Here is a 27,758-nt window from a genome sequence, read left to right on the forward strand (position 1 = left end):
TATAACATAAACGAAAGACCACGATTGAGGCCTTCATTTAAATACCAGATGCGACCGTTTCTAATATTAAGTCAATGGAAAGAGCAAAAAATATATACCGATCTGGTCGTCTTAGGGCTGTGCTGAGTATTCGCTACGAAGGTTTGCGTGAGGTTGTTGTAAATTCTAATGATGTAGAAGATTCTCGGCGCAGTGTCAACTTGAGTTTCTCGTCTTCTTCCAAATCGTCCTCCAGGGATATGGCGCGGCTGAGCTCCGTGTGGCCGAGAGCCCGAGATTTCCACGCCTCTAACCTCATGATCTGTTTAATTCACCACAGTTTTAGGGTAAAACGGACATTTTTTCACCCTACCAATAATTGGCACTGTGATAAAAGGAAGTATTTCTGTAGCTCTGTCATTGATCATGTCCATAAGATATAGTGACAGTTCACTTTCATGTAGGGTAGGTGACCCGTATGATCATTAGACTTTGAGGTCTTTCAAAAGGGTTTTATGCAAATCTTGACCCATATTCTTTTACTATTAAGTAGGTGCCGAAAAAAAAAATTTAATATATCAAGGGAATATAATTCACATATGGATTCCTAAAAGCGAAAGGAGCAAGCAATTACCCAATTACCTTGTGCAGGGTTATCAGGGTAATTAATCTGTTAGTCTTTATATTCAATTTACATTAATAATGATATGCTGCAAGCTCCCAATAATATTATAAGGACGTTTGTGTGCCAATTATTGTGTAATTTATATTAGCCTACATAAAAAAAAACATTTATAAATGGTAAATACATGCTCGTTCATATTAAAAATATAAAACGAAGACGTATTGTGAATAGATTGTGTTCTAAAGTGAAACTTTTTGCAAATAAATTCATAGTCGTTACATATTTATTCTGTAAGGTTTTTGTACAGAAGTTATCGCCACAAAGACTATACTTCCTTTCGGCTGGCAAAGAAGTTTCACTTCCCTCACGTTTCAGGTACTGAGTAAGAAGCGTTCTCTATAAAGTAAATAGAAGTTAACCTACTAAACTATAATAAATTTATGGATGGAAATATTCAATGTCTTTGAATATTGACACGGATAAAATATAGCCAAAACTAACGAAGCATTACATTAATAAAATCATAAAACAAGCAAACAATCTCATGCATCATGCAAATCATACTAACTCATAATATGGGTAAATATTATAAAACGAGCAGTTATACTATTTTTTTAAATCGATGTTACGAATTAGTCTAGACAACTTTATCAACTAACTACAGACAAACACACAGTTAAATCTCTAAGCTGATACGTCCTACGAAAAAAAAAAAAATATCAGGTTTAGAATACAGACCCAACAAATTACACGAAAATTTTGGCAAAACTAATCAACGAGTAAAATCCTTAAATGGGTGAATGTTCTCAATTATTTAAAAAAATATATTTTCAAAGCACGTATTTAAACTGAGCCCTGTTATTTATTGAAGTGGAACTTCGTAAAAATCCGAAGTAGAGTTTATGGAGAATTTTTATCTGCAAAACTATTAAACGAAACGATTCAATGGCAATGAGCGTAAATAGTATCTCTTTCTGTTTTTACCATCAAAGAAGTTTCACTGCCGTCAAGCATATAAGTCGCACGTACTCTTTTAAAAAGATTATTAATATTAGGTTTATTATCGAATAGTTAAGGATTTTGCTCATTAATACACCGCCCTAAACAATGTGGTGACTTACTCGAGCCATTTCCAGGGCTCTTTGTCCAGAGTGTTGATTGGTGTCGGAAACTGTGCAGTGTCAAACAAAAGACATCAGAAGTTATGAATATATGCGATCGTTCAATTTTAATTTTTACGTTAAAGAAATTTAGTGATGTTTTCTTTTGATTGAACATTAGAAATATTATGTACCCAGTTTCTTTTAGAGTTGCTGACAAAAGCGTAGATATGCTTTGAATATGATTGTAAGCGATTCCGCTGCAAGTGGTAGTCAATGCGTTGCATTTTTTCACGTTCATTACATAAATTATTTACTGAGAAACTGTAAGCATTTCACTTAGAATAATAACGCTGAGAAATGTATTACTAACACAAGAAGTGGTGAAATAAGACTGCGTCATTTCTTGATAGCTTTGTTCTTCAAGCTGCTAATACTAAAGACTATATGCCTGATGATCATAGTTTTTACGGATTTTTTTTCTTTTAGCTACTTAATGCCGAGCAGTATAGTATATTGACAGTTCCCATAATATTACTACGCCTATAATATTATTAATATATATGATTATCTAAAATAAAAATAAAAATTGTAAACGTATCCAAGATCATTGACCCCGTGCGTCAGGTGATTTCAATTTATACTACATTGCGTGCAGTGCAAAAGCATTGGTAAAATATAAATTGTCGCTCACGAATGGTCATATTATCACTCATGTCTACAATATCTAATGAGGTTCGGGAAATGTTATCTTACGCCGAGTATTATTAAGTATTAAATCCCGAATTTTCAAACATTTCAGCAAATTTCTAATATATTAATTTTATATTTTATTTCATTGAACAACATAGCGGTGTGTATTAAATTATATATGAGTGAAGCCCGCTGATGAATTAATAGTTAGCTATAAATATATCTATATTGTGAAGGCTGGACGCTAAAGCTTGATGAGGACAGTAGTCTTATTTCAGGCACTTAATATAAGCTTTATTATTCTAAGGAAATTATTAATCGATCCGTCATAAAACATCATGTTATAGTTAAAAGCAAAGCGAATTCCCTAATGAGGTTATTCTTTAGTACTTCTTTCTTTTGTTATTCCAAATTTTGTATTATCGTAAAATTGCATTAAAAATTTCACCTCCGCTTTTAGCTCGGCGACTTGCTCTTGCAATTCACGTACTCTGTCGGAGTCGTCCATATTGTTGTTCCTTAGTTCACCTTCGGTTGCCATGACTTCATTCTAAAATAAACAATATCTATTAGTATTATGAAAATCGTTTATGATGTGTTATAATGATATTGTGATCTACGAAACATTGTTTTTAACAAGCAATTCTTATGTATTAGTTACTGGTAGAGCGTGGTGTGAATCTGCATTGGTTATCATCATTATCTTCGAGGGTTTCAATCAATTTGTTTCTCTTACATTAAACCCATATCTATACTAATTAATATATAAATCTACAGTGGTTTTTACGGATGTTCCGTTATAAGTACTGAACCATGCATCCGATTGACTTGAAACTTAGTATCCATGTAGAAAATACATGACGTACTTAATGGATAAGGTAATATTTATATGAGTGTTGGACTCCCTAATTTTAAATGCCCAGCGAAGCGGGCGAGTACAGCTAGTCTTATAAAAAATGTTTGATCAAGAGAAAAACATGGCAATCTCTACATTGGGTTTACGTTCCTCTACAAACAGTTTACGGACTCATTTCTGTTAATTTTTTGTTTTAAATGAAGAAAATTCTCGGCTTCACATCAGAAGTAATTATACGCTGAGTTATTAGGATGAAACAGTTATGAAATTTGTGTTTAAAAAATGGCGTGACAAATCTGTTTTCGATTCTGATCTCCTGATGTGCTTTTAAGGCAATTTACAATTGAATATGCAATTTCGAAAAGGGCACATTTCTGAAAATGTAAAATTTTCAGGAAATGAAAAAACTGATGCAATGGGTGGACGAGCTCACAGCCCACCTGGTGTTAAGTGGTTACTGGAGCCCATAGACATCTACAATGTAAATGCGCCACCCACCTTGAGATATAAGTTCTAAGGTCTCAGTATAGTTACAACGGCTACTCCACCCTTCAAACCGAAACGCATTACTGCTTCACGGCAGAAATAGGCGGTGTGGTGGTACCTACCCGTGCGGACTCACAAGAGGTCCTACTACCAGTGAATTCTAAAGCAGTGTAAAATTTAAAATACTTACTTTTTAGATATATTTTAGTGTTAATTAGCAATTGAAAATTACTGGAAGTATTATAAAATGGGTGTAGGTGAGCCTCAAAACTAAATGTATATGAAAAAACGTATTTGCCAAAATATTTGACATGTGCCCTTTTCGAAATTGCATATTCAATTAGTAAAGAATATTTTTCTAATTTCACCTTTAATTTATATTCAGACACTTCTGTCTCCAGTTCGGCTATTCTTTGCGCGTCTTCCATGTTTCGAATGTTAGCTTGCATCGCTTCATACTTGGCCTGAAAAGAATAATGATAAAATTCAATTTAAAAAATATCGGTCTAGATATCAGCAAAAGACAGCAAGCATTTAGTTAAACACATTAATACTCTAAGCACTCTTTCAGTCTCTCTTATACAGGGTGTCCTAGAAAGAATGGATAACCCTGAAACCCCTCATAGTAGAGATAATGGGGACTCGAAATAAAAAATTAAAAAAATATTTCTTAGATAGAACCCAAATTAGAAATAAAGAAAAAATACCAAATGCATGATTAAAATTTAAGGTCAGATTAACTTTTATAAAAAATTACAATAGCTACTCATACGATTTCCTGCATATTCCTAAGTATAGTATAGTAAAGTCCATGTAGAATATTACAAGCCCAAAAGCCTATGGATTTCATTTATTTACAACCTGAGAATATTTTTTTTATTTTTTATTTTGTGTCCCCAATAGCTCTACAATGAGGTGTTTCAGGATTATCCATTCTTTCTGGGACACCCTGTATATTGAGGGGTGACATTTCGCTTAATACACGACATTTATCTTTGTAAACAAATTAAAGGGAAATTTGGTATTAGCATCGACAACTCGATGTTTTTAATTGAACTTCAATTAAGTTTCCTTCATTCAAATATATGAAGAAGTTTTTTTTGTTATGAATTTTTTTCAAATTTTATACTCTAATTTGCTCTCCTATAAAGTTGCAAAAATGTCGCATAAACCAAATAGTCTTTCACCTCTCTATTTTATTTTATAATTTTAGGCTTAGTTTAAAATGTCCCGGCGGGACTGATTCTGTCTCGTAGTCGAAACGTACGATTATAATTGTATCGATTTTTATATGTTAAAACTGACTCGCTCCTCGGACAGATATAAAAAAAATTAAGAATGTAACTATACAATTTTGTTTTTTATTTGTCTGGGTAAAAAACAAAATTCCCATATTTTATTGCCTATTTAAGAATTTGCCCCTAATAGGCTGAAAAAAAAATCTGGCAACCCTAGCCATAACTATGATGGGCGACTACAATTGACATCCCTAACTCAATTATACAGCTACTATGACTATTAACCTTGCTCTCTAAATCAGCGTATTTGTGCTGGAACTCTCTCTGCCTCGTTTGGAGAGCTCGTTCACGTTGGAGCGCCGCATCTAGATTCTCGCGTAACAGCCGAGCTTCCTCGTCCTGTCTTCGGAGCTGATTCGTCGACACCTGAACTTGAGTCTCTAGTTCCATTACCTATTTAACAAACCAAAAATAAAAATAAACATAAATAAATTTTCGTGTTAACTACAAATTTCCTGAACAATATTACTTTGAAAGCTATTTCGAGCTAGGTTTACAAGGGCTCATTAGGAGTTGCTTATAGGCAATGGAGTGATAGTTTCTTTTATCAACATTTTCCAGCCAGCTATAATAATTTCATATTGAAATTTTAGTAAACACTTTTAACAGTCTGGCTGTACAAGTAAATATTTTAATATTTTAACTGTGTCATCATTGACGTGATTAAATTTTATTATTTAAACATTATGCCTTATCATGATTTTAATTGTTTAATAATAAAGAATATAGAGTGTGAGATAACAGCGTCCGAACAAACTTGCATAGCTTTGCTAACTATATATAAGCATTTATCGATAGTGAAATATTGTTTATTCGATATTTTCCTGTAATGGAAAGCGTACAAAAGCTGATATTCAATATTAAAAAGAAAGAAAAAAAACTGTTACTCATACATAAATGAGCGTTTCATTCATTTATCGTCATTATAAAAACACATTATTTTTGGTCGCGGTTTTTACTATTGTGACTAAAGAATAATTAGCCACAATAAGATGGGAGATATTTGGTATCAGCGGTTCTTTTATATCTTATATATTAGTTTTCACACCTTCAGTCTTAACTCCTTTAATTCGGTCAAGGCCTCGACCTCCCTGATCCTGGTGGTCATGAGTTCCTCGTCCAGTTTGAGCATATCAGCCGACCTCCCTTCCCAAGCTCGCAGCAGTTTCTTCGGGGTCGCCATGATGTCTGATACTACATTCGACTGAACTGGAGCAGCGGGTGCTTCCTGCTTGTGCTCCTGCGAACATAACTGAAGATTTCGGATCTGCTAGTATTGTTATCGACAAAACCAAGTTTTGTATCGTGCATATCTTATATGGTGGTTACGCTGATGAGCTCTCAGATTAGGTAGGAAAAAAAATACGTTAGTAGGACCTCTTGAGAGTCCGCGCGGGTAGGTGCCACCACCCTGTCTATTTCTGCCGTGAAGCAGTAATGCGTTTCGGTTTGAAGGGTGAGGCAGCCGTTGTAACTATACTTGAGACCTTAGAACTTATATCTCAAGGTGGGTGGCGCATTTACGTCGTAGATGTCTATGGGCTCCAGTAACCATTTAACACCAGGTGAGCTGTGAGCTCGTCCACCCATCTAACAATAAAAAAAAACTTTAAGCGAGCACTTCTTCTATCTACGATTTATTTTCAGAAAATGTTGTTTTATTCGTGTTTTCAATAATCAACTTTAACGATTAAACACAAACTTAAACAAAAACATTTTTTTATTGAAAGGAAATAACAAATAATATATTATTAATATGTAATTCGTATTTAAATGTAATTTCTAAAAAACACAATTCATAAAAAAAGAAAATACCGAACAAAGCTCGGTCATCCTCTAGTTATAATTATGAGTACAATATATATTTTTTGTTATACATCGGGTTATCTTGTCACTGACATCGGCGATGTTAATGAGTTTCGGTAACCACTTACGTAAAAATGGCCCAAAGTCCACCTTCTCAGATGTGAAATTCGGAAGTACATTAAGGTGTAGAATAGAACGAAATATTTGAAAGGCGTAACTCTGAACGGTCAAAGTCGAAAGATATCTGACGTCATTATGTTTTGTCAGACGGTAACTAGAGACTAACAACAAAATATATAAAAAAGTTGTTACAGGGAATCTTAACTAAATTAAGAATGAATCATTATCACTTTTTTTTGTGAAATAAATATTAATTTTGTATTTTTGTCATGTCAAGTTAAATCTCAAATATTTTGATCTTTATTTAGGCTAATCTTGATGGATGCGTTTGATATTTGCGGTCAGCTCGTTGTACAAATGACGTCACACGTAATGAGTTTTCCTAAACGTTTTCGGAGCAATATTGAAAAATCGAGCTCTTAAAGGCTAGCGTTCAAAATGCTTTGTTGGCATTATCATGATCAGAGTTCCCACAGACACCCCACTGAGTTTCTTGCCGGATCTTCTCAGTTGGTCGCGTTTCCGATTCGGTGGTAGATTCTGCGAAGCACTGCTCTTGCTAGGGTCAGTGTTAGCAACACTCCGGTTTGAGCCCCGTGAGCTCGCCTACACGTTAGGGCGAAGCTGATATAGCCTCTCAAGGCTATCAGCATAAGTAGGAGAAAAAAAACCAGAGTAGTCGTCATGTTTATACAACATCTAAGCAATTTTGATCGTTTAAAAAATCAACTTGTTTTATTACCTGCAAATGTCGTTGCCACGATTCCGACAGCTCCGAGACCCGCTGCCTTAAGTCCTTCAACGAGAGATTAGCTTCAGCTTCGCGCAACTTTACGGCTATCAGCTCGTCCTGTTTGTTTAACGTCAACATTCATTTATAAATATCAAAGTTACACGTGGCACCAAGCTAACTTTCATTCTCATTTTGATAATGACTGTTAACATAAAAAACGAATTCGAATTTCATGTTATTTGTTAAATATGATCACTGATGGTCTGTTGACCCTTAATCCCGGAAAACAACAAACTTTTTAAATTTTTATTTAATTGCTTAGATACTGGAGATTTTATTGCTTAGTTACTGGGACCCATAGCCATCTACAACGTAAATGCGCCACCCACCTTGAGATATACGTTCTAAGGTCTCAGTATGGTTAAAACGGCTGCCCCACCCTTCAAACTGAAAGCCATTACTGCTTCACGGCAAAAATAGGCAGGGTGGTGGCACCTACCCGTGCGGATCCAAAAAAGGTCCTACCATAAGTTAACCTGTTTCAGTCTCTCTCAATAACAAATTGAACGCGGCTAAAACCGAGCGGCACCTCTAGTTGACATATAAACTGTAGTAGATACTGGTGGTAGGACTTCTTGAGAGTCCGCACGGGTAGGTGCCACCGCCCCGCCTATTTCTGCCGTGAAGCAGTAATGCGTTTCGGTTTGAAGGGAGGCGCAGCCGTTGTAACTATACTTGAGACCTTAGAACTTATATCTCAAGGTGGGTGGCGCGTTCACGTTGTAGACGTCTATGGGCTCCAGTAACCACTTAACACCAGATGGGCTGTCAGCTCGTCCACCCATACAAGCAATAAAAAAAAGCTAATCATAAATAAATAGTTGCAAGTCGCGACCTGTAAGTGTGCGACATTGTTGTCGACGCGCTGTCTCCTGAGGCTCTTGTTCTCGTTCTCGAGTTCGTCGATGCGAGCCGTCAGTTCGCGTTCGGCGGCCTCGCGTTCCGCTGCGTGTAGACGAGCCCGCACTAGCTCCCTCTGCAGGCAGCGCGCTAGTTCCTCGTGTTTCTGACCGCTGGCGCTTTCAGTGCCCTCCAGCGACGACTGCCTCGAATTATTCTATTCAAACAACAAGAACAACAACAACGAAATTTATTATAATTGTTTTTTAGATACTAAACCATGAATACGAACGTGACGAGATTCTGTCCCATATTTCTGTTGAAACTTCAGGGGAGGTTTCCATTTTTTCTTTGGTAGTCTAAGAGGCGGTAGGTGAGCTCACGGGCTCAACTTGAGAGAATTTGCTAACACTAGCCCTAGCAAGAGCAATGCTTCGCAAAATATACCAATGGCTCGGAATCGCGACTTATTGAGACGATCCGGCGAGAAACTTAGCAGAAAAATGTTTCTGTCATAGTGCTCTCAATGTACGGAATTTAATTTACTCTTTCAATAAATCAATGTTTTTTTGTATAATTGGCAACAGTCACAGCGAAGCGTGACCGAATTTCACTTTTTAATAATACATTTTAGACACGAAGTATCGTTTCGTTACGTCCCGGACCTCATTGATAAAAAGTTCAGCGTAATCAAGTAAGGCGGGACTTTAATAGATTTGAGAATTCAACCTTATGTCTCAAAGTGGACAAAGCAGGATAATCCCGGCCATGAATTATACGAGTTTAATAGTCGATAAGACTTTACAAGTATGTAATGACGATTATGAACGATCAATCAAAAAAAACAATCTCATACCTCGGCGATAGTCATCTCGAGAGATCTTATCTCATCTAAAGCAACGGCCAGCCGCTGCTGCATGTCTACGTTAGCTCGACGCAACGCTTGGACCTCTCGATCCAATGCAAAGGTTTCTTCTTCTCCTTCAGCGCGGTCCACTTGACCTCGGACCAGACGCTCTGCTAGAGCGGAACTTTCCTTCTCCAGCAGTTCTACGCGTTGCTTGAGAAGACGGTTCTCTTGACGAAGACACTATAGAAAAAAAACGCATTGATGTTTTACTGATGAGCCGTATCGGTAAAGTACCCGTTTGACAAAACCTTCCTTAAAGTCAATGAAATGTGTGAAATGTTTCTTTTAGTGATATGTAATAGCTTCATCTTCATTGCTGATTAATCGTAACAGTGCTCAATATAGTAAGTTTTTTTTGTTTACTGCAATAGTTGGCAAATCAGCGCACGACCCTCGGGGTGGCGATCGGTCATTGTCACATACACGGAGCTATGTTAGAAGCACCGACAAGACCTTGAATAAGGCCAGATTATCAACTCGACCAATGTATCGAGTATCGCGTAAATGCTTCGAGTTCAAAAAGTATCGATATCGCCTAAAAGGTACTCGACACTATAAAGTATCGATACTTTTTACGTGCTCCCAAAAAAATACTTGAGAATATTTTTTCCACATAAGACTAAATCTTTTTCTTCTTAAATCGTAAATTTAGTAACTTTTAAAAAATACCGAGATAAAAATAGTTGAAAACTTACCCTGAGCACGGCGATATCACCTTGCTCCTTTGTTTTTATAACCGTGTACTCCTTTTCGAGTTTCTTCATCTTTTTCGGATTAACTTTGACTGAATACGCCAAGTTCATGAAAGCGGCTTGATCCGCTTCAGCTTTCGAGGGCAGTTCTTTCTGTATGTACTGAAATAATGAGACTCCATGAGAACTTGCAATTTTAAATATCGATATTCGACTAAAACGACCTTTTCGATTTTTCGTCAGATGATTTAGGTGGGATCTGTAGATTTTTTAATTGTTTTTCTATAATTGAGTTATTATTAATGTTAGATCTTTAAATGTGTATTAATAACCTTTTGCACTCGAGAGGTGAGTATCGCTCACCACATGATTTCATTACGAACTAAAAAAAGAATGATAACAAGAGATATCAAAAACATAAACAATATGTCAATCATCAACAGTAACATAAGTAGTAGCATCTAATTTCCGCACCAAACAAAGTGGTGAGCGAAAATCATCTCTCGAATGCAAAGGGTTAATGGTGAAAAATTACTTGGTTTTCCTTGTATCAATGTATAACACATTATACGGACGTATTAATTATATTTAAACACACAAAAAAGAAATAAAATGTATTGTTCAACAGATGAGATTATTTTTATGAAATATCAAAAGCAACATGGCTAAAAAAACTGTATTTGTTATCCTATTTATTTATGTCATGAGTGTTGTTTTATTTCGAACAATTCTATTAATGATTTTGAATAAACAACTTTTCGATTTCCCACCTTACCTTCAAAATGCTCTCCATATCGAGCGATAAGAGATCGTTTTTTCCTAAAGTAAGCAACGCTAGGGCGACTTTGAAAACAATTTCGATTCCTTCAGAGAGAAACACATCCATTATACGGCAAGCGAGCGGAAGTGATAATGTTGTTGTGAACAAAGTCAGGAACCAACTACTAGCGTACAGAGACGTGCTGAAGCTCTGTGAATAAAATATATATATATTAATTTCATTTAAACAAAAACGACTTATTTTTTACATTTATATTTTTATACAAGATGTACCCGTCCGCTTCGCTGGGCATTTAAAATTAACATTGTTATTTTTCACCCCCACAAAGATTCTCTTTATGAACGCCCCCGCAACTGGTGCAGGGAGTCCAACACTCATATAAATATTAGCCATCCATTAAGTACTTGTATTTTCTACATGGATGCCAAGTTTCAAGTCAATCGATGCAATCAATGCATGGTTCAGTAGTTGTAACGGAACATCCGTAAAAACCACTGTAGATTAATATATTAGTATAGATTAAAGAGTTTCATTAAGTTCACTGTTCATACAATTTTGATTGGTCACAGGAGTCCATTGACATTACAACGTTATCGCCGTTATCGATCTTGAGTCGAATAATTAATTTCGCGGGTACAAAGATTGCTCTTCAAAAAAAAACATTGAATTGATGCGTGGTTGAAATGAGCAGGACATTGGCAACGACCCGTGCGAGTTTGCACCGTGCCTTACCATTAGTGCTTGTGACGGTAGGAAACAAAAGTAAGTTTTTCTTTATTGTTATTGTTTAGATTGGTGGACGTAACCGGAGCCCATAGACATCTACAACGTAAATGCCGCCTCCCACCTTGAGATATAAGTTCTAAGGTCTCAGTATAGTTACAACGGTTGCCTCGCCCTTCAAACCGAAACGCATTATTGCTTCACGGCAGAAATAGGCAGAGCGGTGAGAGCTACTCGTGCGGACGTAAGTAGCTCTCACGTCCTACCATTAGTAATAAATCCAGTGAATATCCTGCTTGTACCGACGAAAGATTACTACTACAGCAGTAGCTCGTTCAGATATTCGAATTACAAAAATAAAACCATTATATTATACACTATCGATTACGATGTCACTATTTGTTAAGTGCATACATTTAGAGTTAATAGAAACATAATTATTTACAACAAGTGAAAAATTGAGGGTACGTTTTGTATTTTCCCTAAAACCCATTAAATTCGAAACTGATTAAATGTAAAAACATCAATAACCTGAGATTGGAAGTGAACATGCAAGTCAGGCAACAGTTCCTGTACCAAGTTCTCCAGCTGAAACATGCAGAGTCCCAGTTCCGCCATGCTCGGTTTGAACATGTCCCGCATGCGATGTTGTTGCATTATTTTAACTAAAACAGCGAACGCTTCCTCTTCCGGCATCTAGAATTAACACACGAGCTGGTTACCTCGTTTCCCGTGACATTGTTTCATACGTACTGTGTACCCGTACTGACCTGCATTAGTAATAAGCCGACGATAAATCCTGAGCCTTGACAGTAGCCAACTTCTCGATCGTGCAAAGAATACGCCTTCATCACATTGAACAAAGACTCCTGGCCGAGGCCATCCTTCTCTTTGAAGAAATCGTGTTCGGGATATGTGCGAGCGATGTCACGACGTATGACCTTCTCGCAGGCTGATTTCGCCTAAAACATAAACAGAACCTGTGTTTTATGATCATTTTAATTGATTACCTGGACAAATGAATTACTTTTTTATACTGGTGGTAGGACCTCATGTGAGTCCGCACGGGTAGGTACCACCACCCCGCCTATTTCTGCCGTGAAGCAGTAATGCGTTTCGGCTTGAAGGGTGGGGCAGTCGTTGTAACTATACAGAGACCTTAGAACTTATATCTCAAGGTGGGTGGCGCATTTTGCGCTGTAAATGATTATGGGGCCCAGTAACCACTTAACACCAGGTGGGCTGTGAGCTCATTCACCCATCTAAGCAATAAATAAAAAAAACGTTACCTTAATATATGAGGCGTATAACTTCTTTTCAGGCGACGTGTCTACGCCTGCCAGTAGCTGCCATACGATGCCTCTGAAATGATGTGGGACACCCTGTCGAACAAGGTCGCGGACCCATTGATTTCGACGTTTCCATTCCGATTCCCAGTTGCTGACGAGGCGACCCCAGAGGCTCCAAAGATCCTCTTCTCCATTAGTCCCAGGAGTTGGGCGCGTTTCGACCTCATGACTTGAGCTTGTGGCTATTTCGAAAGTAACGCGCGATTAAAACGGAAACTGAATTATACTTAAATTTAAAGATATCCATTAAATTTTATAATATAGTTCTGTGCATTGAACTACCTTTAGCTCTCGATACATATTAAAGTTATGACCAAAATTTTAACTCAAGGCTTCAACCCGAATGGCACTCGTGTAATTAGTGCGAAACACTATAAAAGAAATATAAATAAAACGGTAGAAAGTATTATACAACGCTACTGTGTGAACAATACACATTTGTGACCCAAATATTTAAAACTGTGACGATTTTACACAAATTAATGTTTTGTTTCCGCTTTAAATCCAATTTTAATATTGAGAGGATGTCGTAAAAAAATAATTTTAATTATTGAATAATATCCTATCCTCAATTTATGTCTTACGGGTCTATAGAACTATTGAATCAGTTTCAAATAAAACGTTTTGCGTTTTATAATTGTGATGCGAATTCGTGAATCATTTATGTTTCACAAGCGTAATAATATTTCTGTTCCATATTAAATTTACTGACCCAACGAAAGATTTTCAAAAACGCTCGACAAATATAATTCCAATACACTTTTAGAACCGAACAATTCACTTATATCGTTCATTTTACTGTAAACATCATAATTTATAACAACTAAACACCCATCGAAGCACCGGTACCTCTGCACCATGCACTATCGCAGACTGATAAGAGATAAGTCTATGTAACGAAGCCAGTATGACTTGCCTCGAAAAATCATACCGGCATGTACGTTAACTTTTTATTTGAGCAATCTGGTTTCGTAAATCGACGTCGCGTAATGTTACAAAATATTAACGAGGTCATCATTGTATTCGAGTTACATTTTCACGAATCATAACCGTTAATTGCTACTGATAAATCGTTTCTAGTTTTTATTTTGATACTTTAAAGGTATCCGCGCGCAGCCTCGCTCGTGTGCACTACACTTTAAATCGCGTAAGCTTAGATTCGTGCTCAGCTGTGAGATGATATAGATAGTACCTAGATTATTTCACGGTGTTCAAACTATTTCCATATCGAATTTCGTCAAGATAATTCTTGTATAAACTTTTATTTAAAGTTTAATAGGCGCGAACAAACAAATTTTATTTCTAAATATTATTGATTTATGTTTGTACATAATTATGTTGTTTATGTTGTATTATTGTTCTTTAGTCGCTTCTTATCTATTTTTATAACTTTTTAACAATTTAGCTATATGCATATGTACTGGGTTCAACAGTATTTTAATATATGTTAGATTGATAGATATGATAAGATACGACTGAAAAGAGTTATTTGGTGATAAACTACTGCATCGATATTTTTTAAGCCATTTCAATTCTTCAAATTCATTTTTTATTTTTTTCGAAGTATAAAGTTAAATAGATACCAGTTTTACTAAATATTTTTACGTAATCAATAAATCGATATTGTAAAAATCGATATGATACGCACGTCGCTTTATAATTTATAGGGTTAAAGGGTTAAGGGTTAAATAAATTCTCGAAAAAAAATGGATCATGCATGTTATTTTTCATTTCTCGGATACTGTTCCGAAAAAACGAAGCGGTAATAATGTATCTACCTGAACGTAAACAGATATAAATGTTTATTTGATAAGCTATGTGTCTAAATAGGTTTTTTTTGGAACCGGCAATTATGGGTGAAATGTTTCTAAGTCAACATGTACATCATTCCCGACTCTCATTTTTAGTAGTATTATCTATTGCGCGCAGTGCAAGATAGTAAATAACTTTGGTAAATATAAATCGATGCATTTAGATTAAAAATTAGTTACATTCGAGTGTAGCGGGCCAAATCATAACTACTCATATAAAACTTTTTTTTTTATTGCTTATATGGGTGGACGAGCCCACAGTCCGCCTGGTGTTAAGTGGTTACTGGAGCCCATAGACATCCACAACGTAAATGCGCCACCCATCTTGAGATATAAGTTCTAAGGTCTCAAGTATAGTTACAACGGCTGCCCCACCCTTCAAACCGACTCGCATTACTGCTAGTGATTACCTATTGATAGTGATTTTTTTAAAAATAAACTCGATAATTAATTCTACCAATTGTCTTCGTTTTTAAGAATGTTTTATTGCATTTTACTATTCATTTATATACAGTATTTTGGTAATACTTCTCTAGTCAAATTGCTTTTGTAACACAAGTACATATATACGAAAACAATCAAATCTAAATATCTTTAAAGGCCTACTTAAAATGCGCCCTCTTAAGTTAGAGTGTACTGACCAAAGGGGTATAAGTACAAAAACGATTGTTCCCAGGTTTATAAGAAAAAATGACACTTTTATAAATAAAATATATATACATATATTCATTGAATCTAAATTTTGAGTTGTCGTTGGTCATGGACGGATGTATTTTCGAGAGATGCGACATGGAGAACTTTGCAATTACTATCAATTGGCTGCTAGATAAGAGGGAAGTTGTGTTGACCTATATTTTTCCCCTCTTTTTAAACAAACAACACGTTATTTTAAATGCACGTGCCCCACATTAGCTGCGAAGACAACTAATATGTAGAAAACGTGGTGTTTAAATTAGCTTGAAAACTCGCACAATTGACAGGAGGCTCTGAAATTCTTAGCAAATACGTGCTACGTTGCCATGTACGTATGTACATATGTTTATCGATATTTTAGGCATGTTAATGTACATATTATTATTTTTATGGATTTTTTAAGCATTCGTTATAATAGAATGATTTATTAGCATAGAGGTTAATTAACAAACTTCATGTAATTTGAATTCACTATGCATGATACCGCTCCAGATTAAATTGAATTTATCTTCAATCTAAACTCGAGTGCCTTGAATATTCTTACCGAACTTTTGTAAACAGTGATGTAAATGCCCAATCACTAATTAGTTTTTTTTAAATCAGGACTGCGTGGGTGGAGAAAATGTTTGTTAAAAAATCAAATTTAATGCATTTTAGATATGACTTACGGAGACAAAATTAATCACTAAATTAATTTTCCAAGTAAAGTTAAGATACTTGTTGTTATGGTCGTATGTAAGATTAAAGAAAGGTCAGTACAAGTAGAATTAAATACCCTTAAGCATAATATGTTCTAGCACCCTTTTATTGCTTTGACCTGTATCGATCTATATTTTATAATTAACAGATACTTTCAATGGAATTTACTACCTGAAGACAGACAAACAGTGCATCGCTGAATCTACTGCCGGATCAAGTTAAGTGTATCATCACGTGAGAACGGCTGAAGAGATTTGGCAAATATATAATTTTTCGTAAAAATTGCTCAAAATATGGCAAATTGACAAAACGGTGGCAAACAATGTTTTTAATGAGAATTTAGGTTCACTAGTTTATATTAAGGCTTAGTTCAACCTAAAAACTACATACTTAGTGAGGACGGCATGAATGAATCAATCGTAGTCATTAAGGCGATGCACTTACCGGAAGCGAGGGATATCAGTGATGTGTCGGAGCTCTTCCGACTGTGGACGGTAGTGAGCGAGGCGTTCTTCGCATCAGCCTCGATACGACGGTTTTCTTCCTCCAGCTTGGCGAGAAGCGCCCGGTCGGGCGTCGGGATAGTTTCACTTGTCGGGATTCGGCAGTCTGTATAAAATTACTCTATTAATCATGTAGCTACTTGAGTATATTGTTTATATTGTAGGATCACGTGTTTGGTTAATAATTTGTAGGCCGTACATAGCTTTTGTAACAAAATATATAATGTTTGTTAGTGACAATTCGATTATTTATTTACAAGTTGACGAACTTGTGTATTGTTTACGCATATTTTAGTAGATTAATTATATATATGAAATAAAGAGATACTTATAGAAATACATACAGTCAATATTTGTTTGAAAATCGTTGTTTTTTATTATAATATTAAAAAAAGTATGTGAATTTATTTTTAGTAAGTCGTATGTACCTTAGATCGTAATAAAATTATAATCTCGCATGTCAGTTGAATGTCAGATTACAGTATACATTCTATAAAGATGCTTAGATATAAAGTCGGAACGTATAAACAACGCGATCGTAATTTGCTACTGAAAACCGTAAAATAATTAAGTACATTACGTTACTTACATTGTCTCTAATTCTATACTTTCTATTTTAATGTGGCGTGAACAAACTTTTACTACCAAAAACAAATAATACGCAAAGTAAACGTTTTCTACTGCAGTTTTATTTCAGACATCTATGCATAGGCACGGAAGGGGCGTTACACAAATTAATTGGTCGAACAAGCGATGACTGATTAGTAAGTGATGATCGTAAATACGACGATGGTAAGATGCGTTAAGGGTATTTACAAAGTGCTGATAATGTTAGGTGTTAATCCAACAAACCGTCGAGAGATGAGACAGGCGATTCGGTATTACTAGCGGTCGGTGTTGCGGAGGCAGCGGTCTGCGCGGCGGGCGCGTCTGTAGCGTCGGCATCCACCTTCATGATGACTCCGGATCTGCCATATAGACACTTCCTCTCGCCCTCCGCCCCGCCTCCGCGTGCGCTCTTTTCTGCACCAGACACGCGCGAACACGCCAGCACCTCAGCACTCCTAGTGTATACTTTTCTTTTATCGACGTTCCATCCCGCTTACGATCTACAGTTACACTCTACTTCTTTCAATATTCGACAACAAATCAGCGAAACACATTCTTCGATAGACCCCATTGAACGTCATCGTGTGCACCATACATACTAAAATATTTACTTATATTAAATAAAAAAAATATTCCTCATTTCCATGCTTGTTAGATAAAGGATTTAGTTATTTTATTTTATTATAAAGAAAAGAATCATGATTTAATTGATTTATTCTTTGTCTTTTTGCCGAAACCAAAACAATTCGTGCATGCATAAACAAAGGACAACACACGAATGAACAAACAAAATCTCCGGTAAGACGACAATGTTTAATGGTTCACATAAATAATGATGTACGCATGAAATGGAATTTCAATGAGTGACAGTTTGTTGAAAGATTCGCCATAAAACAATAATATAAAAATAGTGTTTAAAGTTATGTTTATACAAAACAGCGTTCACAGGTGAAAGTCAGCGATGTTGCGCGCGCTCGGCCGGCGGTCATCCGCCCATTAAGCATGAAGGCCGTTCGTGTTCTCTACATCATAATAAGCACGCCACGAGCATGGAGCAAACAGTTCAACAAAACATTGCTAGACAAACTACCATCTAAATTTAATATTGCAGACACAACAAAAATATTTCAATTTCTACTCCAATATTATTTATGAAATTATTGTATTACTGATGTGTAACAAAAACACTTTCTATGTAAAATACGTGTACGTACGTTTAGTACGTAAAAAAAAGATTTTATTTCGCAATTTAAAACTTTTTTATTCGTTTTTTACCTTGGTTAATAGGCCGCCTGCAGGTGTCGTTCTATAAGTAAATTTGTTTAGGGCAATACCCTCAGGAGTAGGGTGTGACCGAGCATAGACCGGCCGTAACTACGCGTTGTAAAGTACTATACAACATATACTGGCGGAGTTAAATAATTTAATCAATATATGTGTGAATATATGTACGTTTAATACTAATAATGATAATAATTTCCTAAGCTATATACGCAGTAATTATTTATTTTCTATTTAAAAAATTCTATATAAAAAGAAAATGTGAAATCTAGTTTTGGAAGCTTATTTTTTTGCTCGGTCGGTTATGTGGTGCAGTGCTTTTACAAAGTATAGCGACTAGATCATCAAGGCAATAAAAATGTATTCAGCTAATAGTATGTAATGATTTGTTTGACGATGTAAGACGAGTTCTTCCTAACCCATAGACGCAGCCCACTAAGTTTCTCGCCGGATTTTCTCAGTGGGTCGCGATTCCGATCCGGTGATAGATTCTGCGAAGCACTGCTCTTGCTAGGGCTAGTGTTAGGAAATTCTCTCAGGTCCAGCCCATGAGCTTAACTACCCGTCCAGGCGTAGCTGGAATAACCCCTCAGGCTACCAGCGGGTAGGTAGGGAAAAAAGAGTTCTTCATCGGCTCACCGGCTCAATTTAATAGGTTGATACAAACTATTAACCCTCTTTCGCAATCCATTAGATTCGTTATAAAATGTTAACTCATAAATTGGCTTTATAGTTTTAATAATATATTTTGTTGTTTTCTGTTTACAATGAACTTTTTAGAATTATTGTGAACACCAGGAATGTTTTCTGGTGTAGAGCTATTGTATAGTATAATATTATTAAATTAAGAAACTTCCAGATTAAGTTCATTAATTTTAGTGACACCATTAGTTTTGTAAAAAACAGCGTGCCAAAACGCCTTGTCATTGCCAATGGCTTGATATCTTAGTGCGAGTTTACTTATTAGATCCCGTAAATGTCAATTACGAGTGTATATATAGTATGAGTTAGAGCATTGGAGCCATGTAATAAAAATACGAAATTATGATGCCATCACTTATATTTTGGAAGCACATCAATAATTTGGAATATACCGCTTGATACTTGAGCCAAGGACGCTTGGCTTGACACACGCTCCGCGTAGTCAGAAGCTCGACCGTTCTTCTGGCATAGATATCAATTCGGAGCATTTTTTTTTATTTGTATCATCGTCAGCTTCAACCAAGTTCGAACGAGAACAACAAAGTCTTAACTAGGATTACTCATGTCCTGTTTACTAAATCCAATCTTACGACGGCAAGGTATTTCCTAGCATAATCTAATTTATATTTGAAAATGTTTTTTTAATTAGGATCATTTTGGGTTTTTTTTTATTGCTTAGATGGGTGAACGAGTTCACACCCACCTGGTGTTAAGTGGTTACTGGAGCCATAGACATCTACAACGCAAATGCGCCACCTACCTTGAGATATAAGTTCTAAGATCTCAGTATAGTTACAACAGCTGCCCCACCCTTCAAACCGAAACGCATTACTGCTTCACGGCTGAAACAGGCAGGGCGGTGGTACCCACCCGCGCGGACTCACAAGAGGTCCTACCACCAGTAAAAATGGTTATATGAATGAAATCACTAAGGCTTACTATACAATTGGCAACAACTCCCCGACTCACGTCAACTCAGTGAGAGACTGATTACTGATTACCGTCGGAATTTTTTACTACACTGTTGCAAATAAGGTAAATTTTGAAGTCGCCGTGGTCTAAAGTATAAGGACGCTCGGTGTCATTTTTTAAGATGATTACTGATTACCGTCGGAATTTTTTACTACACTGTTGCAAATACGGTAAATTTTTAAATCGCCGTGGCCTAAAGGATAAGACGCTCGGTGTAATTTTTTTAAGCGGTCCGACTATGCCGGTATTCAAATTCCTAGGGATGTATGTACGCACTTAACACTTGTTCACGAGCCCGTATAGGTAAGTGCCCCTTCCTATCTGTTCCTATCGCGAACAGACATGCGTTAATTTATACGTTAAAATTTCGGTTCTTATGTAAGCTATACAATTTTAAGGTATTTTTTAGTCAGTAACATTTTTTGTTAGACTTAGGAAAAAATAAAGTGTAACATCGTAATAAAACTAAGTCATTTTTTGTCTGGTATTGGGTTAAATATATTTTTCCTACATTTTAAAACATTGATCGAATTTAAGTTGAAAATACGATTATTTTAAAAATCATGTTTTAATAGCTCTTATATTGTACACTATTCCCCTCTTATACATCGTATTTCTCTCTGCTAATGGTTTGCTGGAAGAAAACTCATGAATGAGTTAAGCTCGCCTTTGTACATAGTATTTAGACATTCTTTAAATCTGTTTTGATTGTATTTTCTTTTTGTGTACATTAAGAATAAATAAAAAAAAAAATTCGTTGATTATATATTTACTATACCTATCACAAGCGGCATGCGTCACAACGAGTTCTACAACCAAAAATTATTTGCTTTTATTTATATTAGTGATTTCATTTTTATTACACTATAATATTCATAGTGGAAGTCTTGAGTGAATGCAACAATGAGTGCATAATAATTTAGGAGATAATCGGTACGCGTTATAGGGTTGAACCAAAGTATAGTCGTTTAATTACACTGATCCCGATTCCTCTCTACTCGACAACAGACGCGCAACTATTTACGCCGTTCTGCGTAGCGTTATATCTTTTAAAGGATTTTTACATTATTACTATTCATAATAAATAATTTGGATAGTATCGTGCTGTACGCGACCTTTGAAATATTTGCGTGATATACGAATACTTGTTTATTGCTTGTATTTATTTCGAATTTTAAATTGAGTACAATTTACGAGTATTAAACACGAGTTTCCTTCGTGCGTTTTACTGATTTATCTGTCTTTACAGACATCGATCAAGTACTTTTGGTACCGATTTCCTATAATTTATGACCGTGCAATCGCATTGTAGACTATACTAATGAAAGTTCTGCAGTTAATTTGATGGTGATAAACAATGAAGTCGTGATTTAGTGTTTATCGTGTTCACATGTAGGTGTATAATTTTTATGAAATTTAGCTATTACTGATATTATCATTTATTACTGATATTATATTAAACCGGCCTGAGGCGTGAGGTAGTCAGTAGTCTCAAATAAGGTAACAACTGATGTTCTACCCTTTAAATAAGAAATACATATGCACAAGCACTAGTAAATGTGCATAACCACTTTTTGAAAAACTGTAAAGTATATTTTATTTGTGTTACCGAAATTGATACCCATTATAATTTTGTTTATAGAAAATAACAGCACTTAAGGCGTGCCAGAAGATATTTATAAAAAGCCGTTGGCTTTCGTTATAGTAAACAAATCAGGTTACAGCATGAGTATAAATGGCAACAAAGTATCGATCTTCTTCAAGTGATCTGTAATATTCTAAATGTACTTGAACGTCGAGTTCTCTTCACATAAAGTATTTACGGAGTTTGCTAATACAACGCGTTTCCAAAAGTCGTTTTCAAAGGCTGTATTTTTTTTAAAAAGGTCTAATAAATAATAAACGATACTACTGCTGTTATGCAGAAAACCGCTTAAAATTCAAAATAATGATTCAATCGAATCGTTTGCAAATTAATAATTAAAATATTGTTTGAATAATTAAAATACTAAAGCAATTATTTTATTTTTATTTCGAATACTTTAGTGTCCAGGGAAGAACGTCGTCTTCAGGTAATGAGATTAATGCGTATAAGTGCTTTTACAATGGATACGATGCGCTAGTTTCAGCAGATTCTATATCAAAGGCAAGTTCTGGATAAATACTGCATCAAATAAATTTTTCTATCCACTAATATCAAAGTGTACCATGAACCGTGGAGGCTTTGCAGTTTATTGTTTAAACGTGATTATAATTGAGGTGTTACCAAAAATAATCAGTACTGCTTTAAGTATTGTGATAAGAAAATAAATACCTGCGTTGGGATTGAGCTCCGGAGATTTTTCAGTTGAAGCCCGATCGGTCATTAACTGAAAAAGAAAAGACTAAGTTAAAAAAATGTATGGGAGTAAATTGGGAATGTAGGAGCATGTTTTTTTTAAATTCTGTGACTCAGGCTTCCTTGGCCGAATGTACTAATAAAGTACAGAGCCTTGATAAATTCTTTAAATTTGCTTAAGCGTATTAAAAAAATCATGACGTTCTTTTTATTAGGTTAAAGCCGGCAAAGGTGTCTTTGTAACGTTAGCTTTTCACCCATCAATTGGATCGTACTGCAAAAAATATTAGTGCATCTAAATAATAAAAGCCAATATACTGTATTGGGTATTTTTGTTGTAATGTAGAGTATTTTCTGTTACACGGTTTTTAGGGCTTAACTTTGAACTTAACGCACTAACTGGCTGAATGCAAAATTTTATTACTGGTGGTAGGACCTGTTGTGAGTCCGCGCGGGTAGGTACCACCGCCCTGCCTATTTCTGTCGTGAAGCAGTAATGCGTTTTGGTTTGAAGGGTGGGGCAGCCGTTGTAACTATACTGAGACCTTACAACTTATATCTCAAGGTTGGTGGCGCATTTACGTTGTAGATGTCTATGGGCTCCAGTAACCACTTAACACCAGGTGGGCTGTGAGCTCGTCCAGCCATCTAAGCAATAAAAAAAAATGCTTTAAGACAATACTAATGTTTTTTTTTTTTAAATAACTGTAGGAAATGCTTTAGCATAACGTAATCAATCACATATGGCGATTTTACCAGTTTGTATTAGAAAATTCTCTTTGTATAAATGAACACTAAACTTCAATTTCGTTTGCTTATGGCGATCATGACCGATCGCAAGATGTCAATCCAAGTTATAGTAAACGTGTTTACATGAATACAAAAAAATGTTTCTATCTCTTCCTCTATAAGTTTATTGGTAAGTTTACTGGTAAAATGACAATACACAAATCAAATTAAATTTAACAAGCGGTTCCTAAGCGCAAGGCTATTTAAAAAAAAAAAAGACGGAATAAAAAAATGTTTTATCCGTTGAGGGAATGTAGTTTAATAAAATTACAATTAATATTTTTAAAAGTGTTTCGAAAGTTTTCTGTACTTACATTTCGTTTTATCCTAAATTATTATTATCTGTTCTATATACTTTCCTAAAACGAGTGGACAACGTTATTGTTGTGTGAAGTTTCTAAAGAGTTATTCGGTGTATAAACGAGTTCGCCGGCTTTGTATACGTTTTTACACCTACATATTTCCAACAAAAAATGACAGTCACACGACGAGGTTAGACAACCGTGACTCATGGCGAGGCTACCGACTACTGGTTCCGTTTGCTCGACTAAATTCAACTTTGCAATCTTGATATATATTAACTATGCGTTGCTCTTGCGTTTGAGAACAAATATAACTTGTAATTGTTTCTGTTAGAAAATAAACTACTCGTTTTGATGATTCAAAATCAATTATATTTTTAAAAAACAATACATATTACGTTGGAAGCATTTTAGGATATTTTATTTTATGCATTGGATGTTCCATGAAAACAAATATTATATTGTATCAATTCTATGGATGTTGTAAGAAAGTCGATATTTCAATAAGATATTAGTCAGTTATGATCTTTCATGATAAACTATTTATATAAAATTAACTTTACGGTTTAATCTCGCGTTTCTTATTGTCATTATACTCGTACTATATCCGTCGTTTCGAATACTTTTACTACGACTGAGGTGCTATTCGTCGACATTTGATTATTTCACTAATAACAGTACATAATATGTATTTATATTAAAATTATTTCTGGGCCTGTACGTTTCATTTCACGTTTCGTTCAGTGTAGTACGCGAGGCCATTGAAGAAAATCAAAATATCCTAACTTTAATAGAGAAGATGGTTGACTCTTATTTAATTTTAAAACCTGGGATCTTCTTATCGTGAAAATGAAAAGCCTTTGTCTTCGGCATTTACAATTTTAAATTTTGTGTTCTGTTTATTATTTATACATCTGATGGGTGTGTACATAATATGTGTGTGTATACGTTTAAGAGTTTGTGTGCACGTCTGGAATGGCGCGATCGCGTACTCGTTTGCGCGGGCGTGTAAATGAGGTTTAATAAGAATGCTTTTTAAATAAAATAATATTAATATTATGTACATATTTAATTTCAATTTATCATAATTGTTTTGTTGTATTCATCTAAATGGTAATTTAATGTTACCTATGTAGGCAGGTAAAGTTCTTAACGTAAGTTTGTTTTTAAAAAAGAAAGTAGCTAGTATCTGAACTGGATAACTTCGCAGAGCATGTAATTTGTTTTGGTTAGTGATCCTATTACATATGTTTATTATAAGTTAAGAACCATTATATTTTTAAAAGTGTTTACTTTAAGCATAAATCAAATTTGTCAAGCCAAATGAAATCAATATTTTATATGTAATATAAATATAGAAATAATCACAAATTCAGTTTTACCGAGTAAAAAAGTTACAAATTGAATAAAAATATCTGTGATTATGACTTAATATAAATATAACAATAAAATAATACATTTTAAAGAAAAAACAATGTACCTATTTGGTTTCTTAACATAAAATAAACATAAAAAATATTCATAGTAAGTATATAGATATGTTAATAAGTTTTCGCTGAGCAATTAAGTGTTATGCAAGAGGCAAGACAAAGGGTATCTGACTGTTTTCCTAATGTTTTAATGTACCTGAAATGATGGAAAATATGTGGTATGGAAATCACTGCAATAGTTATGACCAGCAAATAAATAATTATTCAAAATACATTTTTGAGTAGTTTTTTAAAATGTTAGAGTTAGTACCTCTAATTTGTTTCATATGTTAGAATTTAGTTCATTGTTAACAGGTTTAAAAAAATACAAAACAATTGTAATTAATTTATCTACTTTTATTTAAATTTGGGACAGAGCATTCGGGCAGGTACTTAGTGATTTTTCTGAGAATATTAAGACTACCATTCTTCACAATATGCATGTTGTCTGAAGGAGTTATTTAGTAAGTGGTGATTTTTTCATAGTCACACTTTGACACATGTCACAAAGGCATTGTCCAAAATAATTTTTTATCAAAAGAACAATTATGTATTTGTTTATAACAAACAGAACCACTATGACGAAAAAGATAAAATTATTTTAAGTAATCAGAGTTGTTTTTTTGCGTACACCAACCAATATGTCTTTTACATGAAAAAGTAAAAAAATACCATGATTTCTACAGCTCCAAGTGTTATTAATATGGCGTTTTCATGAATTACTATAGCATAGTAAAATAATTCATTATATTACTGAATTATTGTACTCTATCTATAATTTGAGTTGATGGTGAAGGCATCTACAGAAATTGATTTAAGTATCAATCAAGATGTCTTATGTTAGAAGTTATGGTGATGACTCAAAAAGTCATTGAGCTATAAAAAACTAATGCAATATAGCTGTGCAAAATGTGTTTAACAAATTTGGTTAATTATTAGTTTACTAGTGATGACTGTTAAAAGGATTTTTTAGGGGTGAAAATAGACATTCAATAGATTTTCAACAAAAATCTAAATATTTAAAAACATTGTAAACTCTAAATTGAGCTCTAGATTTAATATTTTTAATTATAGATTCGTTTGTTTCCTTATACATAATAATTTTTCTGTATTTTTAAACATTTTATATCCAGGTAAGGTGTGCAACTTCTACAAATTCTGGGTTACACACAATTATCTAAGTAAATTGTAATTTCATACAGCTGTTTTTTAAAGGTTATGGTGAAAGCTTTTAACTTAGTGCTTTAAAATTTTAACAGATAGCCTGCAGATATTTACGACATGAGGTTGGTCCTTAAATATCAGCAGTTATATGGTAGTATCCTTATATTATATTATTCTTTGGCTCTTAAGTCCTGTATCAAATATTTTCAAGGGTCTACGAGATATAAACTAATTTGACATATTTAATGAAAATAATGGTGAGATGAGGATTGCTGGCAGGAGCTAGAGAGATGTCAAGGAGCAAGTGCAAGAAGGGGTCAATTGGAGACAACTTCTGAGAGCCCTATGTACCAGTAGGGTACCATAGGACTACAATAACTGAAAATAAAACAAATTCGCAAGTTGTTTCTCCAATTCAGTTAAAACTTTGCATAGATGCTGTCTTCTTGCATTATTGATTATTTTGTATTAAATTATAATTATGAGAAGGACATTGTATTATAACATGTATTGTAAGAGTCTTTTTCTTTAAATTTGTGGTGTTAAACTATTTATGGGCCAGATCATAAATACATTAGGTACAACTAAAATTATTAAACCAATCTTTGTATTAATGTGAATTAAAAATAGCAAGAGTTAGGAAGCAAAATTAAAGAAGTTAAATTTTAATCTGATGTGTAGCAACAAGTATGCCTGCAACATTGTTACTTAGACTAGTTTCATTCTGTTTAAAAAACATTTGGAAAAATTGGGTCTTTAGGTAATTAGGTAAGCTTTTGAGACTTGTTACTCGAAGCTTTTGTCTGTTTTAGTTCTATCGTTTAATAAAAGAATTGGTTGTGAGTGAAAATTTTGGTTCAAAAAAATTATATCAGGAAAAAGTGTTTTAAATATACTGTCTACTTTTATTTTGAGAATTTTGTTAATATTCATCATTGTTGTCATGGTAAATATTTACTTGATCTTTATAGAAATCAGACATAAGAACTCACTGACTACAAATTTAGAGGGTTGTTTAAATGATTTATCATACCTACAATTCCTACAATGCATTTTTTACGCTCGACTTTTCCGGCGAACACTCAGTAGAGCTGTAAGGTTAATGTACTAATTTACAATATTACTTTCGCAACAGCTTGGTATTGATTTCAATCGACATGTAACAGATTACCACGTAGTTTAAATTTAATTTTACTTACGTATCAGAATAACACTAAATTTATTAAATAATTTGATTCTTCAGAGCTTCCAGGAACTGATACTCCGATATTAATTCGTAAAACAATTATTTTCTTTTCATAAATAAAATAAATATTGGAACCGCCCAGCTGGCAAAATTTAAAACTCCAGATACTTCAGAATACAGACTATACAC

General features: G+C 34.6%; 1 protein-coding gene across 6 annotated transcripts; it reads right to left on the minus strand.

Annotated features, from left to right (window-relative positions):
* Evi5 (ecotropic viral integration site 5) lies at positions 1-27,758 on the minus strand. 6 transcript variants are annotated; one of them, XM_089729270.1, is made up of 18 exons: positions 27,583-27,758; positions 22,636-22,690; positions 17,610-17,821; positions 16,699-16,863; positions 12,992-13,233; positions 12,473-12,664; positions 12,234-12,398; positions 10,974-11,168; positions 10,202-10,360; positions 9,453-9,686; positions 8,592-8,813; positions 7,706-7,813; positions 6,086-6,277; positions 5,263-5,430; positions 4,108-4,203; positions 2,846-2,947; positions 1,726-1,775; positions 159-301 (listed from the first exon to the last, which is right to left on the minus strand). In XM_089729270.1, the coding sequence occupies exons 3-18, from the start codon at positions 17,710-17,712 to the stop codon at positions 295-297; spliced, it is 2,400 nt and encodes a 799-aa protein (XP_089585396.1). In that variant the 5' UTR covers positions 17,713-17,821; positions 22,636-22,690; positions 27,583-27,758; the 3' UTR covers positions 159-294. The 6 variants fall into 6 exon arrangements, with proteins under 6 accessions (XP_028033064.2, XP_028033060.2, XP_028033065.2 ...); XM_089729268.1 differs by having other exon boundaries at positions 6,086-6,289; XM_028177263.2 differs by lacking the exon at positions 1,726-1,775 and having other exon boundaries at positions 1-301.

The sequence above is a fragment of the Bombyx mandarina genome, chromosome 01, assembly GCF_030267445.1.
Source record: "Bombyx mandarina strain Sakado chromosome 01, ASM3026744v2".
Taxonomy (NCBI): Eukaryota; Metazoa; Arthropoda; class Insecta; order Lepidoptera; family Bombycidae; genus Bombyx; species Bombyx mandarina.

What these genes read in the sequence shown, in the direction of transcription:
- Evi5 (XM_028177259.2), bottom strand. Translation starts at nt 17,712, where the DNA reads ATGAAGGTGGATGCCGACGCTACAGACGCGCCCGCCGCGCAGACCGCT. An exon ending in TCGGCTTATTACTAATGCAG is followed by an intron (nt 12,399 to 12,472) that starts GTCAGTACGGGT and finishes TGTTAATTCTAG; the next exon opens with ATGCCGGAAGAGGAAGCGTT. An exon ending in ACAATGTCGCACACTTACAG is followed by an intron (nt 7,814 to 8,591) that starts GTCGCGACTTGC and finishes TTAAACAAACAG; the next exon opens with GACGAGCTGATAGCCGTAAA.